General features: G+C 46.7%; 1 protein-coding gene across 1 annotated transcript; it reads left to right on the top strand.

The window, feature by feature from the left end:
• Positions 1 to 6885: 6885 nt before the first annotated feature.
• On the top strand, positions 6886 to 12228 carry LOC129773941 (uncharacterized). Its single transcript, XM_055777617.1, has one exon. It carries the CDS (start codon positions 6886 to 6888, stop codon positions 12226 to 12228), a length of 5343 nt encoding a protein of 1780 aa, XP_055633592.1.
• Positions 12229 to 13190: the final 962 nt, after the last annotated feature.

The raw sequence follows: 13190 nt of genomic DNA, 5'->3' as shown, positions 1-13190 counted from the left end.
ACCGTATGAAGGTTCCTGGGTACCTGTGCAGAATTCTAGGAAGCTACTTCCAGAACCGCGTCCTAGTCTACGAGACGAGCACGGGGCAGACAACGTTGAATATAACGGCCGGAGTACCACAAGGCTCTATCCTGGGCCCAACGCTCTGGAACGTAATGTATAACGGAGTACTGAATCTGAAGCTTCCCAAAGGCGTGGAGATCGTGGGCTTCGCGGATGATATCGCTCTCACAGTGGCAGGCGAGACACTCGAAGAGGTGAAGATGCTTGCAATCGAGTCCATCGTCTCAGTAGAGAACTGGATGCAAGCAGCGAAACTGCAGATTGCTCATAATAAAACGGAAGTATTGTTGGTGAGTAACTGCAAAGCCGTGCAGCGAGCGGAAATCACAGTCGGGGAACACGTGATAACTTCTAAGCGTAGGTTGAAATACTTGGGAGTTATGATCGACGACCGGCTGAATTTCAACAACCACGTCGACTACGTCTGCGAGAAAGCAGAGAAGTCCATTAGCGCGATAGCGAGAATAATGCCGAATAACGCAGGACCTTGCAGTAGCAAAAGGCGTCTCCTGGCTGCTGTATCCTCGTCCATACTGCGGTACGGAGCACCAGCCTGGTCGGCGGCTCTCGAAACCCACCGGAATCGTAGAAAACTGGACCGTACGTTTCGGCTCATGGCGATGAGAGTTGCGAGCGCGTATAGGACGATCTCGTTGGAGGCAGTCTGCGTTATCGCCGGCATGATCCCTATTGGCATCACTCTGGCGGAAGACAGAGAGTGCTACAGACGAAAGGAAATCAGGGGTATCCGGAAAACAGCGAGAGTAGAATCACTCTTGAAGTGGCAGCAGGAATGGGACACGGCGGAGAAAGGCAGGTGGACGTATGGGCTCATACCGGTACTATCGACCTGGCTGAACAGGAAGCACGGGGAGGTGAATTTTCATCTGACACAGTTCCTGTCTGGACATGGCTGCTTCAGGCAATATTTGCACCGGTTCGGGCACGCAACGTCGCCACTCTGTCCGGAGTGTGAAGATGTGGAGGAAACACCAGAACACGTGGTATTTGTGTGTCCCAGGTTCACCGCAAGACGCGAGGGGCTGCCTGCCCTTCATGCCGGGAACATAGTAGAGAAAATGTGTCGCGACGAGGGCACCTGGAACGCTGTGAACAGTGTAATCATACACATCATGTCCGAGCTACAGCGGAAGTGGAGGGCCGACCAGCGTAGTAATAACCCCTGACCATAGAAGAGGAACAAATGCGAGGGCTGTTGCAAAGTGTAGTACCCCACGAGAATCGTTGTGACGGAGTGCGCGTTATGTTGGAGGGCACTGCCTAATCGGCGCTCCGTTGGGAAGAGAAATCCTGCGAGGGTGGCTGTGACGGGGCGCGCGTCAAGTTGGAGGGCGCTTCCTAATCGGTTCACGTCTCGACAGGTGAGAAACCCCGCGAGGGTGACTGTGACGGGTTGCGCGTCAAGTTGGAGGGCAATTCCTAATCGGTACACGTCTCGACGGGTAAAAGGAAGCCTGTGCTGCGGATGTGCGTGGCGGAGTACAACGGAAACGTAAATGAGATGTATAGAGAAAAAGGGAAGGATCAACGCTAGTTAGCGTTGAAAACTCGTGAAGTGCATGAGCACAGCCGCCCCCTGAAGTAGTCGCCTAGATGTGGTCCCGGGGGGAATGAGGCTACGAGTAGAGGGCTTGGTTTTTGTGGGTGCGATCCCCACTCGACGTCTGGGTTATCCCTTCCCAGATAAGGCTGGAAGAGCGTTCCTCACCTCTATAAAAAAAAAAAAAAAAAAAAAAAAAAAAAAAAAAACACGCAAACGAACACACGCAGACGCACACACTCTCTCACACAAAAAACGCATCGCAGCTGCTCACTGCTCACTCTCTCACTATGTTTGTGTTTACGTCAAGAATACGAACATTTACGACCGTTTACGACTGTTCACGACGACCGCGCTTTATTTTTTAGCGATTTTATTTATAGTAAGAGTTCGGGCCCAAATTATGGCCCCACATTGACATTCGCCGCCAGACGTCGACGCTGTACCACTCTCATCTTCAATGTCCAATTACAGGTCAAATCGCCTCCAATGCGACACTGAGTGGTACTCCGGCATGTCGCATTAAATGTAAATTACTATATCAGTTTTCCAAACCAAAAGCTTTCATTTATGATTGCTACAATTTCAGAAGTTTATAAATTTTAATTGCAATCGCAAAAAAGACTAACAAACATTAAATGTCCGCTTGCAAATCTGGCAACTCAGTCTGGAAGTCCGTGAGGTAAAACGTCAACATCATGCATCCATATGAAATGTCACGATATTGATGCCCGAAAATCAGAAAATCCGGATTTCTGCGTTGTCGGCCATGTTCAGCTGTCATTATGCTCTCAAATATCATCATATTGTCAATAAATTTGACCGTGTAAGGTCCGCTTTAGATGTGTCGATAATCGGTTCAGTGGGGAAAAACAAAAGATTTTTCGGACCACCCTAAAATGGAAATGGTCATCCTAACGAAAAAATAAAAAAATACGGGTCTAATATTTTGCGATAAAGAACAAAACTACCACTTTTCATCATAATCTGAGAACCACTATATCGATTTGACATGGAATGGCTGTATATATGCAAAATACACATATACAAAGTATACAAGAATATACAAAAAACAATCTTACGTGCATTGCGATGTACAAAGTATTAATGAATCTGTGAGAATCAACGTTAAGAGACATTTCTACAGATCCGTAACTTTAACAGACATTTCCACATTTTTAACAGACTTTCACATATTTTTACAGATATTTTTTTAAAAATCATCTGGCAACTCTTCGTTCCACTTTTCATCGAATGTTTTCAAAACGCAGGAGTAAACATTTACGTGACTGTGACTTCGTTTGTTTTTATTTCGTTCGGAAAAATATTATATCTGGGAAAGTGGACATTAAAAATGCGTTACTCAGTGAAGGCTGCCTGAATACGAGTGAAACGTTTTTACAAACGCGTTCAGAAACGTTTTTACAGACGCGCTGGGTCGATTTTTGCGGAGATGACAAACTAGTTCCGAATAATGGTTCCCGTATCTGTGGAGTAAGTACGATATTTGAATGATTGAAAACCAAAAGTGTATCAAACCTTTCATACATATTTTCAGGATTATTTTGATACAAATACATCGTTACATTTCAACCGGAAAGGAAACCTCGTGAGAAACCGTAATGCCTTCTCCACTATTAAGCCGGTAGTTGACTCAGAAGATTAAGTCCATCATCAACACGAAGCGCAGATTGCTTCACCGTTACATTAATCACCAGCACTAGCGGATCATAATTACGTGGATTTCATTTGGCCAGCTTCATTAGCAAAGCTGTTTTCACCGACGTTAGAAAAAAAACGTCCCCAAAACATTTCACTATTGATATGTATGTATGTATCAAAACTCGCCAATGTCGAATTTGGCTCCCACATTAAAATCTTGGAGTGAACTAAGCGTTATTCGTAGGTTATGATATTATGTCAAGTTCTGATGCCTTGCAATATGAGATGCTCTTTCAGAAATGCAATGGTCGATTAAACAATTGACGGAAAAATGTAATTCGTTCATCTTAAAAGTTTAATTATTTTTGCCTTTGATAACAATACCTTTTTTATAGTGTTGATTATCATAAGAAAAATAACACTCCTGATCGTTGGATCTTTTTTGACATTTCAATTGGATCTTTTTTGACAGCCGTTTTGATTCAGTCCGCACTACCTAGGGTTGAACGAATGGCTTACTATCAGATACACAATATGGGTTCCGCAGGGGCAAGGGGACGAATGATTGTCTTGCGTTGCTTTCTTCAGAAATTCAAATGGCTTACGCCGAAAAAAAAAACAAATGGCTTCAGTATTCTTGGACATAAAGGGGGCCTTTGATTCTGTTTCAATAGAGGTTTTGTCAGACAAATTACACTCTCGGGGTCTACCGCCTCTATTGAACACAAAACACAAAATTGCAGCTCAAGACAACTTGCAGATGATGGAGTGGTGTCTGTCGTAGGATCAAATAAATCCGACTTTCAAGAACCCTTACAAGATACTTTGAACAATTTTTCAACCTGGGCCATTGGGCTAGGGATCGAATTCTCCACGGAGAAAACAGAGATGGTGGTTTTTTCCAGGAAGCAAAACCAAAGCTTCAACTTTTGGGTAAACCGATCACTCATGCTATGTCATTCAAGTATCTTGGGGTATGGTTCGACTCCAAATGTACTTGGGGGGCCCATATTAGGTATCTGAGTAAAAATGCCAACAAAGAATAAACTTTCTCCGTACAATTACCGGCACCTGGTGGGGAGCCCATCCCGAAGATCTTATAATGTTGTATCGAACAACTATTCTCTCAGTGATGGAGTATGGCAGTTTCTGTTTTCAATCAGCTGCCAAAACACACCTCATTAAACTCGAGCGAATTCAGTATCTTTGTCTCCGCATTGCGTTGGGATGTATGCCCTTAACGCATACCATGAGTCTCAAGGTTTTGGCAGGCGTACTCCCACTAAAAGATCGCTTCAATTTATTATCTCTTCGGTTCCTCATCCGGTGTAAGGTTATGAACCCATTGGTGATCGTAAATTTTGAGCAGCTTATCGAGCTAAATTTTCATTCTGGATTCATGAGCTCATATCATGAATTCATCTTCATGCAGGTTGATCCTTCTTCGTATATTCACAACCGTGTTTGTTTTCCTGACTACATCAATTCCTCTGTACATTTTGATCTGTTTATGAAGGAGAAAATCCATGGAATTCCAGATTATCATCGATCGGGAATCGTTCCTACGATCTTCAATGCAAAGTATGGGCGTGTCAATTGTGATAATATGTACTTTACTGATGGGCCCTCCATGAATGAGTCCACAGGATTTGGAGTGTTCAACGAATTTTTTAGCACCTCCCACAGTCTTCAGAATCCATGTTCAGTGTACATTGCTGAATTGGCAGTAACACACTGGGCGCTGGACGTCGCCTCACGACCTGTTGAACACTATTACATTGTAACGGATAGTCTTAGCTCTGTCGAAGCTATCCGTTCAGTGAGGCCGGAAAATCACTCGCCGTACTTCCTTGAGAGAATACGAAAAATTTTAAGTGCTTTAGCCAGACGCTGTTATGTCATTACCTTTGTCTCGGTCCCTTCACATTGCTCAATTCCGGGTAATGAGAGGGCTGACTCATTGGCAAAGGTAGGTGCAATTGAAGGCGATATTTATCAGCGTCAAATCGCCTCCAATGAATTTTATTCTTTAGTCCGTAAAAATCCCATCGCTAACTAACAACGTAAGTGGAATGAAGATGAATTGGGCCGGTGGCTCCACTCAATTATCCCTAAGGTTAGCCTCAAACCATGGGTCAAAAGTCTGGACTTGAGTCGGGACTTTATTCTCACCTTCTCTCGACTCATGTCCAATCACCGTTCGTTAGACGCGCTACTCTTTCATTTTAATCTTGCCGATGTCAATATCTGTGCTTGTGGCCAAGGTTACCACGACATCGAACACGTTGTTTGGTCATGCGAGGAGTATCTTGTTGCCAGATCGAATTCAGAAAACTCTCTTCGGGCTAGAGGAAGGCAGCCCAATGTGCCGGTGAGAGATGTGTTGGCTCGGATAGACCTTGATTACATGTCCCAAATTATATTCTCCTTTTCCTTTTCCTTCACGAGAAATCAAATCCCTTCTTACAAACAATAGAATAAGGTGAAATATAAATGTTGAGACCATATAGTATAATTTCCCAACCCCATAGCGATAAAGCAACAATTAATTGTATTACCCTAAAGCTACTGCTATATACCATCGAAATAGCGAGAGAGAGAGAGAGAGATTAGGAGAAATACCGTGATCACCCGAACGATCGTGGTCAGTAGTCGATCTATATGACCACTGACCCCGAACCAAAAAAGTGCAGTCGAAATACATTCCTCATTGCGATAACACGGTCGTCTTTCGTACAATAGAAAATTTCGTGATAATATCTCCCAATTCCAGAAGTACCAAAAGTAAGTGCTTGTCCGCGACTTTGGTGAAAAAGTGGGAAAGCAAAAGTACATTTACCCTCCCCCACCGGTGAGAGATCTACTGTGCGCTGTAGATAGCCAAATTCAGTTAAGTGCTACCATTTCACTGGCCCTTTTTGGCAGCCGTTTTCGACGGCGAAGAAAAACCTTCGGTCCAGCATTTACGGCCAACTGGCTCGTACATTTTATGGTCCTTCGAGCCGGATTGAAGGACAATCCGGTCGAGAGGACTAGTGCGTGAGTGGTGGCGATCTTTCTGTTTCGTGCGACCGTGTGATAGCAAACACTCCGTAGAAATTGCGCCATTGCATTGGTGTCGTTAGTGGTCAAAAATTGCGCCAAGTGCCGTGTAGCAGTCCATTTTGCTTGATCTCATTTGTGTGGCGAGTGAGAGTCGTTGACCCATTACTACAGGCATTGTACTATTCCCCGTAATAAGAATAGTGTGTGATCGCCGGCAAGCAAAGCATTGTTGCTGTGCTGGACCTTTAAAAGGGAGAAAAGTGTGCTGCAATTAGCCTGGTACAATTTGTCGCTAGTGTGGCACAAATTAAAGTTGTTTCGCAAGTGATTTTTCGATAGTTTTGACCTTGTTGGGGGCAAGGCAGAAGCGATTGACACTGAAGTGACTACAGTGATAGTGTTTGCACCGATCCGAGATTTCGCGACGCAATTCGTGTATTCGCCGGGAAGGATTTTCGTCCGCGTCGGGAAGGAGAAATTCGTTTTCGTCCGCGTCGGGAAGGATTATTTTCGTATCCGTTACCGCGATCGTTCCACGTTAAATCGGTGCAAAAATGCCAGACAAAAAGGTGGAAAAACGACTGGCTGATTTGGGAGTTATGAAGAAAGGCATATTTGTCCATCGTGATGGTGTGGAGAAATTTGTGAACGACTTTCAAGAAGCGCGTGATTCATGTCAGGTACCGGTTCGGATCGAATCTCTGGATCGAGTATATCATGAATTTTTGGAAGTGCAAAGTGAAATTGAACAATTGGACGATGAAGAGCAGTTAAATAGACACCTGTCGGAACGAGCGGACTTCGAAGCGCGTTATTGCACGGCGAAGGGATTCTTGCTGTCCAAGCGATCCGCAGATGCCAATCAAGCGGCCCTGAATGCATCGTTCCATCATCCACCAGCAAACCAAGGTACATTTCACCTTAGGCTTCCGCAAATAGATCTTCCCAAGTTCAATGGGGATTTCTCAAAGTGGTTGTCGTTTCGAGACACCTACACATCGATGGTGCACTCGAACGCCGACATTCCTACCGTGGCGAAACTCCAATATCTCGTCCAGTCACTAGAGGGCGAGGCACGCAATCCGTTCGAGAGCGTGGATATCGAGGCCGATAATTACGGTGCCGTTTGGGACGCCCTGCTAAAAAGGTATGACAACCGCAGATTTTTGAAAAAGCAGCTCTTCCGTAGTATCTACGACTTCTCATCGCTCAAGAGAGAATCCGCCAACGAGTTACATGAGCTCGTGGACGAGTTCCAGCGCCACGTGAAGGCCCTTGCCAAGTTAGGCGAACCCGTCGAGCATTGGGACACACCTCTTGTAAACATCCTGTCCTACAAGCTCGATCCAGCTACTCTTCGCGCGTGGGAGGAAAAGACAAGTCAGCAAGATGACGTCAAGTACAACGACCTTGTTGAGTTTCTGTACCAGCGGGTACGAATTCTGAAATCTGTGGCAACCGATCTACTACAACGTTCCCAACCGGTTCAAACAAAGGTAGCCGGCAACGTTGTTCCTCCGAAGAAGTACACCCAATCCAAGGTCGCTGCCAACGCTGCTGCATCCGATAGTAGATCCAACCTTCCTTCGTGTTACGCTTGTTCCGGTAAACATTTCCTCTTCCAATGTCAAGTTTTCGCCAAAATACCCGTCAGCCAACGAAGAGAGCTGGTATCCCAACGGAAGATTTGCTGGAACTGCTTCCGAAGTGGCCACCAAGCAAGACACTGTTCCTCGAAGTTTACCTGCCGAATCTGTCGAGATCGGCATCATACGCTGCTACACGATCCATTCCAGTCCCAGAGCTCATGTACTCCTGCCATAGCATCGAATCCTACCGAAACGGCACAAGATCCACCCATGTTGGCTATCCCAGGGCCGTCTACCTCCTACCAACAAGTAAGCATGTCGGTTCAGTCCCAAGCCCGCACGGTTCTCCTCGAAACAGTCGTTCTCCAAGTCGTCGACGATAATGGGCACGTTTTCCAAGCCCGAGCTCTTCTAGATTCCGCTTCGATGTCGCATTTCATGTCCAAAGATCTTGCGAACCTGCTCTCCAACTCCCAATCCAAGGTTGATGTGTCCGTAGCTGGAATCGGACAATCCCACCGGAAGATCAAGCTTGCAGTAACCACCACAATCCAGTCAAGAGTCGCGTCTTTCTCTACGAAGTTTCAATTCCTCGTTATCGAGCATCCCACGGCTGACCTACCCACCATGTACGTCCAAATCTCTTCGTGGAACCTCCCTAATGTGCAGTTGGCTGACCCTGCGTTCCACATTCCCAACAAGATTGATTTGGTAATCGGTGGTGAGGCGTATTGGGACCTACACACCGGGAAGAAACTTGACCTAGGCCCAGGTCTCCCCTACATCATCGAGACGTACTTCGGTTGGACATTCTGCGGTTCAACTTCCCAAGATTCCTCCAACTCAATGGTGTGTACCATATCCAGCACTGATGCCCTGTTGGATGCAACTCTACAAAGGTTTTGGGAGATCGAGACGACTCCGAACCATTCCGTCCATTCCAGCACGGAGAAGGCCTGCGAAGAGCTCTATGCAGCAACAACAACTCGTGACTCTACCGGGCGATATGTAGTTCGCCTACCCAAAACGGATAATCCGGACGTCTTCTTGGGAAATTCGGAATCCATCGCCGAACGCCGATTCCTCAGCTTAGAACGCCGTCTCGAGCGTGACCCCAGCATGAAATCATCCTATCACCAATTCATGGAGGAGTATGAGCGTCTCGGTCACATGATACATCTGAACGAACCCGTGGACAACTCGATTCCACACTGTTATCTCCCGCATCATCCCGTATTCAAGCTATCGAGTACCACCACGAAGACAAGAGTCGTGTTTGATGCAGCGTGCAAGACCGCATCGGGATATTCCTTGAATGACCTCCTACTTGTCGGACCTGTCGTTCAAGACGATTTGTTGTCACTCATCATGCGCTTTTGTTTATACCCCATTGCCCTGAACGGTGACGTCGAGAAGATGTACCGTCAGATGCTTCTCCACAAGGCAGACCGACCGTACCAGAGGATCAAATGGCGTACTGATGCATCCCAACCGATAGCTACCTACGAGTTGCAAACCGTGACCTATGGCACTGCTTCTGCCCCATATTTGGCCACAAAAACTCTCCAAAAATTGGCGAGTGATGCGGCCCACTTATTTCCTTCCGCTGCGAAACCAGTAGCCAACGATTTTTACGTAGACGACTTTCTGTCAGGTGCCGATGATGTCGAGTCAGCCATCCGAATTCGACGTGAAGTATCAGCGATGCTTGCTTCTGCTGGAATCCCGATGAAGAAGTGGGCTTCGAATTCCGTCGAAGTCCTTGAAGACATTCCACCCGAAGACCGATCAATCCAGCCGTGGCACGATTTGCAAGATCCTCAATCCGTCAGCACTCTCGGTCTAATCTGGGAGCCTATAACCGATATCTTTCGGTTCAAGGTACAGTTGCCGCTGCCGGCTGCTGTACTCACCAAACGTAGAATCATGTCCTACGTGGCCCAAATTTTCGACCCATTGGGACTAGTAGGTCCAGCCGTTACGAAAGCGAAGCTGTTCATGCAGTGCCTGTGGACACTGAAATCCTCCGACAACGAACGCTACGATTGGGACCAACCATTACCTTCAAAGCTACAGCAAGAGTGGAAAGAGTTCCACAGTACCATTGATCTTCTTCGAGAAGTTCGAATTCCACGGTTTGCTTCCATCGCCGGGGCCGTCAGCATCGAACTCCATTTCTTCGCTGATGCTTCAGACAAGGCTTACGGCACGTGTTGCTATGTTCGTGCGCAATCTGCCCAGGAAGTATCCGTGAAACTGTTGGTCTCCAAATCTAAAGTTTCACCCCTAGCAGTACGTCATACTATAGCTCGATTAGAGTTATGCGCAGCTCATCTTTCCATGCAGCTGTACAAGAAAGTCGCTTCGTCATTGAGAGTTGTTCCACCTGCCTTCTTCTGGTCGGACTCCACCACCGTGATACAGTGGCTTCGATCATCACCTGGACGTTGGAAAACGTTCGTAGCCAACCGTGTGAGTCAAATTCATTCTTCTACCCCAATCGATAAGTGGAATCACGTTACTGGTTCGGACAACCCAGCTGATGACATCTCCAGAGGATTGGATCCAGCCGAACTTCTCAACAAGGCAAGGTGGTGGAATGGTCCATCCTGGTTAAAATCTCCTCCTGAGCTCTGGCCTATAGGAGCACTACCAACGAAAGAAACCGTCGAAGTATCCCATGAATGCCGTAAAATTCCCATTGTAGCAATGACAGCCATCCAAAGCACTTTCCACGAAGACCTGTTCTCCAAATATTCCAGTTTTTCTAAACTTCGTCGTATGGTCGCATGGTGGTTGCGATATCTGCAAGCTCTTCGTGAACGTGCAATCGTTCGTCATTCCAAAGCGATCAGTCCTGGAATACCGAAAGGATCCAATGAGCCGTGTAACCCCCTCAATTCCGATGAACTCCTATCAGCCGAGCGAATCCTATGTAAATTAGCGCAGTTAGAGAGCTTCCAAGAAGAGCGTAATGATCTCGTTGTACGTACGAGCGTATCCAAATCAAGTCCGTTGAAGTGGTTGAAGCCCTATGTTGATGTATTCGGACTGATTCGCGTAGGAGGACGCCTAGACAATGCTGATTTATCTGAGTCCACCAAGCACCCGATTGTCCTGAGCGGCAAGCATCCATTAGCGAGTATGCTCGTTGTGCACTACCACAAAACACTTCTTCACGCTGGCTCACAGTTGATGCTGTCAACTGTCCGCCAGAAATATTGGATTCTCGGCGGACGAAACCTCATTAGACGCACCTATCATCAGTGCATCACTTGCTTCCGTAGCAAGCCGCAGTTGATTCGGCAAACCATAGCAGATCTACCTGCATCCCGTGTCACTCCGACGCGTCCATTCTCCGTCTGTGGCGTAGATTACTGCGGTCCATTCTATGTCAAGTCGGCAATCCGGAAACGAGGCCCAACGAAGGTATATGTGGCAATTTTCATTTGCTTCTCTACACGCTCTGTACACATTGAGCTCGTGAGTGACCTCACGACTGCCGCATTCGTCGCCGCAATGCGTCGACTGATAGCTCGAAGGGGGAAGGTTACCGAGCTGCACTCCGACAACGCCACGACCTTCAAGGGTGCTTCGCACGCCATGCATCGCGTGTATCGAATGCTGAAGCAGAACGACGTTGACCGGAACCAAATCTTTTCCTGGTGCGCAAATAATGAGATCCGGTGGAGATTCATCCCGCCCCGTGCACCTCATTTTGGAGGACTGTGGGAGGCTGCGGTGAAGTCCGCGAAGACCCACCTACTCAAAGAGATTGGCAATACCAGTCTTGCCTACGAGGACATGCTCACCTTACTAGCGCAGGTCGAGATGTGCCTCAATTCGCGCCCATTAACGCCGCTGTCGTCGGAGCCATCAGACCTGGAAGCCTTGACACCCGGTCACTTCCTGGTGGGCTCAAACCTTCAATCCGTTCCCGAAGCTACATTCATCAATATTCCCGAAAACCGGCTCAATCATTGGGAGCAAACGCAGCGTCACCTCCAACGAATCTGGGCACGCTGGTACCCAGAATACCTCCAGCAGCTGCAGTCCAGAGCTGCTCAAGGCTGCAAGTCACCCAGCAAGATCGAGATCGGACGGCTCGTCGTTGTCAAGGACGACTGCCTTCCACCTGCCCAATGGCCTCTCGGCAGAATCGTCAAGGTCCATCCAGGGAAGGATGGAATCGTCAGAGTGGTCACACTGAAGACTTCATCCTCGGACAACGTGGTGCGACCCGTAGCACGAATTGCGTTGCTGCCAATATCCAGCGATCATTCCGATGCACACGTCGAACACAACTAGAGCAGTACTGAACTGGCTCGAGGCGCATGTCATCATAAACCAGCACCCAGTAGCACGATCAACCGATCAATCGATCAACCAAGAGTCGAGCTAGCAATCCTCTCACGGCGGTGCCAATCCATGATGCAGAAGTGTTAGTTCTAAGAAGTGTGAATGCGTTGAAATGCTATTTCAAAGGTGGCCGGAATGTTGAGACCATATAGTATAATTTCCCAACCCCATAGCGATAAAGCAACAATTAATTGTATTACCCTAAAGCTACTGCTATATACCATCGAAATAGCGAGAGAGAGAGAGATTAGGAGAAATACCGTGATCACCCGAACGATCGTGGTCAGTAGTCGATCTATATGACCACTGACCCCGAACCAAAAAAGTGCAGTCGAAATACATTCCTCATTGCGATAACACGGTCGTCTTTCGTACAATAGAAAATTTCGTGATAATATCTCCCAATTCCAGAAGTACCAAAAGTAAGTGCTTGTCCGCGACTTTGGTGAAAAAGTGGGAAAGCAAAAGTACATTTACCCTCCCCCACCGGTGAGAGATCTACTGTGCGCTGTAGATAGCCAAATTCAGTTAAGTGCTACCATTTCACTGGCCCTTTTTGGCAGCCGTTTTCGACGGCGAAGAAAAACCTTCGGTCCAGCATTTACGGCCAACTGGCTCGTACAATAAATACATATTAGATATAAGATAGGTTTAAGAATTGAGTATGATGAATGTGAGTGTTAACATTGACAACATATCCTTATATCCTATGAAAAAAATGACACCCTTCTAAACTCGAGCAAACCGCGAGTAATCGGTTCTCTACCTCATTAACATTGCAATTAATGAAAAGTGTTTTTATATACTTGTAACTATACAGATAGGAGTTTGGCTCCTTTAAACTTATGTAACTGAGCCTGTAAAAATAAACGATTTAACAAAAAAAAATAAGTTATGGTCCTAATAACATA

This window comes from Toxorhynchites rutilus, chromosome 3 (assembly GCF_029784135.1).
Source record: "Toxorhynchites rutilus septentrionalis strain SRP chromosome 3, ASM2978413v1, whole genome shotgun sequence".
NCBI classification, from domain to species: Eukaryota; Metazoa; Arthropoda; class Insecta; order Diptera; family Culicidae; genus Toxorhynchites; species Toxorhynchites rutilus.
The sequence above is the reverse complement of the archived record's forward strand: the minus strand, read 5'-3'. Positions and strand labels throughout refer to the sequence as shown.

Excerpts from the sequence above, each read along its gene's own strand:
- LOC129773941 (XM_055777617.1), top strand. The coding sequence starts at position 6,886 with ATGCCAGACAAAAAGGTGGAAAAACGACTGGCTGATTTGGGAGTTATG.